General features: G+C 60.6%; 1 protein-coding gene across 1 annotated transcript; it reads right to left on the bottom strand.

Annotated features, from left to right (window-relative positions):
* Positions 1-253: 253 nt before the first annotated feature.
* LOC124654119 (BAG family molecular chaperone regulator 1-like) lies at positions 254-2019 on the bottom strand. Its single transcript, XM_047193149.1, has 4 exons — positions 1633-2019; positions 1290-1546; positions 1052-1198; positions 254-916 (listed from the first exon to the last, which is right to left on the bottom strand). Exons 1-4 carry the CDS (start codon positions 1895-1897, stop codon positions 566-568), a joined length of 1020 nt encoding a protein of 339 aa, XP_047049105.1. The 5' UTR covers positions 1898-2019; the 3' UTR covers positions 254-565.
* Positions 2020-2746: the final 727 nt, after the last annotated feature.

Raw genomic sequence — 2746 nt, 5'->3', positions numbered from 1 at the left:
TCGCCTGGACCCAACTGGTTCAGTGGTTCTGTCCCGCTCCCGCGCTGATGCATGGCCAACAATAATTCGTGCCCCGCCGCGCCCACACAGCACGACACAGCCCCAATCAATCAACCACGCGATGATTCCACGGCACCAAATCTCACTCCGATCATCTAATCTAACACAGACATTGCTAGTAGTACGAGTAATATGATGTGCTATATCACCGGTTGCAATGGGGAATCAAGGCAATCATAGAGGTAAGTACGTATGAATCAATCAACCAATCACATATACATTGCTATATCTTTTATATATATATATATCTTGCCATGGAAAATTCTTCAGCATAACCCAACACCACTTATTTTCTGCACGGACTGCACTGGACTGGACTGAACGAACGAACAGGCTCGTCACGGGTCTTTCGTCTTCTGTCGATTTTGATGTACACTCTGAAGAAGAAAAGTAAAATGGGAGGGAAGGGGGAATGAACAGCAGCAGGAGGAAACAATGCGCACCACTAAAATGATCGATCCGGATCGATGGACAGGGAAGGGATCAAGGCGCGGTGGCCGGCTCTCTAGAAGAGCTCCCAGTCGAACCGCGGGATCGGCGAGGCGTTCTTGGGCGCGGTGATGGTGGTGGTCGTCGCGGCCGCCATGGTGGTAGTGGCCGTGGCCGACGACGTGGACGGCATCGACGACAGCAGGTCGAACGTCTCCCAGCTCGCCGTGGGCGCCACGGCCTTGCCGGCCGCCGGCGCGGCGGGCTGCTGCTGCTTGTTGAACTGCCGCCGCTGCGACACGGGCGGCGGCCGCGGCGGCAGGTGCAGCGACCGGTCGACCTTGCCGTTGCCGTTGGACTTCGCCGCCGCCGCGTTCTTGGCGCGGATGACGTCCAGCGTCTCCACGTACTTCTGCACCCGCTTCTCCTGCAACGCGCAAAGATTCAGAGTGAGTCGGATCGGATTCAGTTCGGATCCCCCGCGTGAAATTAATGTGTTCGTCAACGGTTTCGGCGAGGAAATTAATTAAATTGGGCGTGGGTGTGCGTGCAGAGTACTGACCTGCATTCGGCGCTGCGCCTTGACCTCGCCCTCGGCGGCGATGGCGTCCAGCTTGACCAGCTCCGTCATCAGCGCCTCGGTGAGCGCCACCACGTCCGCCTCCACGACCCGCCCGCCCTTGCCCACGATGGCCTCCAGCGCCGACACCTGCAACCGCGCAAATCCGATCAATCACCCAACTCGACGGCGGAAGATCAGGAGTGCGCGCACGGCACGAGCAGAGTCCTCGGTACGGTACCTTGGTTGCGAGCTTGTCGACGTCGAGGCTGACGCGGGATATGTGCTTGGCGGCGCGGTGTGCCTTGTCGGCGCGGCGCTGCTCGAGTAGCCGCTTGGCCTGCGCGTCGGGGTCCTCGAGCAGCACCATCTTGGATTTGTCCTTGACGCCGGCCATGTCGAGGAAGGCCTTGGAGTCGCGCTCCCTGTCCTTATACACGAGCTTCTGGTCCTCGTGGTGCAGGCCGGTCTTGGCGGACATCATCTTCTTGAGCTCACCTGCAGCAGCACCAGTTCACCAACTCCGTCAATCAGCAAACAGCTCGACGGGAAATCCGGCGGGCGTGTTGCATTTGCGTTGTTACCGAAGGAAGCCTCGGCGCTGATGTAGATCTCGTGCGTGACGCCGTTGTGCTTGACCTTGACGCGGATGGTGGGGACGGGCGCGGCGGGGGCGTCGGCGTCCGGGCCGCGCTTCTGCACCAGCATCCCGCCCGGCCGCACCTCCCACTCGTCCTCCTTGAGGGCCTCCTTGGCCGCAGCCGCGACCGCCGCCGGGGTAGTGGGAGAGGGAGAGCTGTCCTTCATGGCGTCCAAGAATGTACTACCTCTGGGCTTGGCGCGCATCATCTTCTTCTCATGGTACGTGCTCGCCGCCACACGCAAAGAATCGACCAGCTGCTTGTCCTCGAGGCAACAAGAAGCAACCACGAGCTAGGAAGGAAACTCTGTCTGTCCCGCGCCAAAAATCACTCCTTTTGTTGATTGATGATTCTTGCTGCCGCGGCAGGAAAACAGGCGAATTTGATGGCGGCGGATCCGGGCGGGAGGAGGTGCAGGCGCAGGTGCCCCCTGGGCTGAATTGGGGAAGCGAATCAATCAGGAGGGATCAGGGGCAAGGCAAGGCAAGGCAGAGAGGTAGGTGGGAGGGTAGGAGGTAGGAGAGGTGGTGGTGGTAGGGAAGAAGTGGAAGGAAAGAGGGAAAAAAAGATGGCAGGGCAATACAACTCAGAGGGACAGGGCGGCAGCGGAAATATTTATACTGGGAAAGAGGAAGGCGTGCGAGTTAACAGACCGACAGGGCAAGTAAAACATCCGGCGGTCGGTGGAGGCGACGGCCGGCGCGTGCCTTCCCGGGAGCGCCAACGTGTACGTGACGACGGCGAATAAATCGGGGGTAGGCAGCGCTCGTCGGCGGCGGCGGGTAGCGGTTTGTTTCCCCGTGACGCCTCTGACGAGCGAGCACGCCATCGCCATGGGCGTGTGGGAAGGAAGGCGGTGTGGCGTGGAAGCCTCTGCTTTTTGAGCGCGCGTTTGTTTCCTGCGGCCGTGCCGTGCCATGGCGAATGCTTCGACGGGACGGGATAGCAACGGAAAGGAGGCGGCGCCGGCTGCCTGCCACGGCGGCGAGACGGGCTTCGCCGCCAAGCAACCGTCGCGTCCGGGCCAAACTTGCCACTCGTTGGCGCGGCGATTGGC

The sequence above is a fragment of the Lolium rigidum genome, chromosome 5, assembly GCF_022539505.1.
Source record: "Lolium rigidum isolate FL_2022 chromosome 5, APGP_CSIRO_Lrig_0.1, whole genome shotgun sequence".
NCBI lineage: Eukaryota > Viridiplantae > Streptophyta > Magnoliopsida > Poales > Poaceae > Lolium > Lolium rigidum.
Note: the sequence above shows the minus strand (reverse complement) of the source record. Positions and strands in the feature narration are given on the sequence as shown.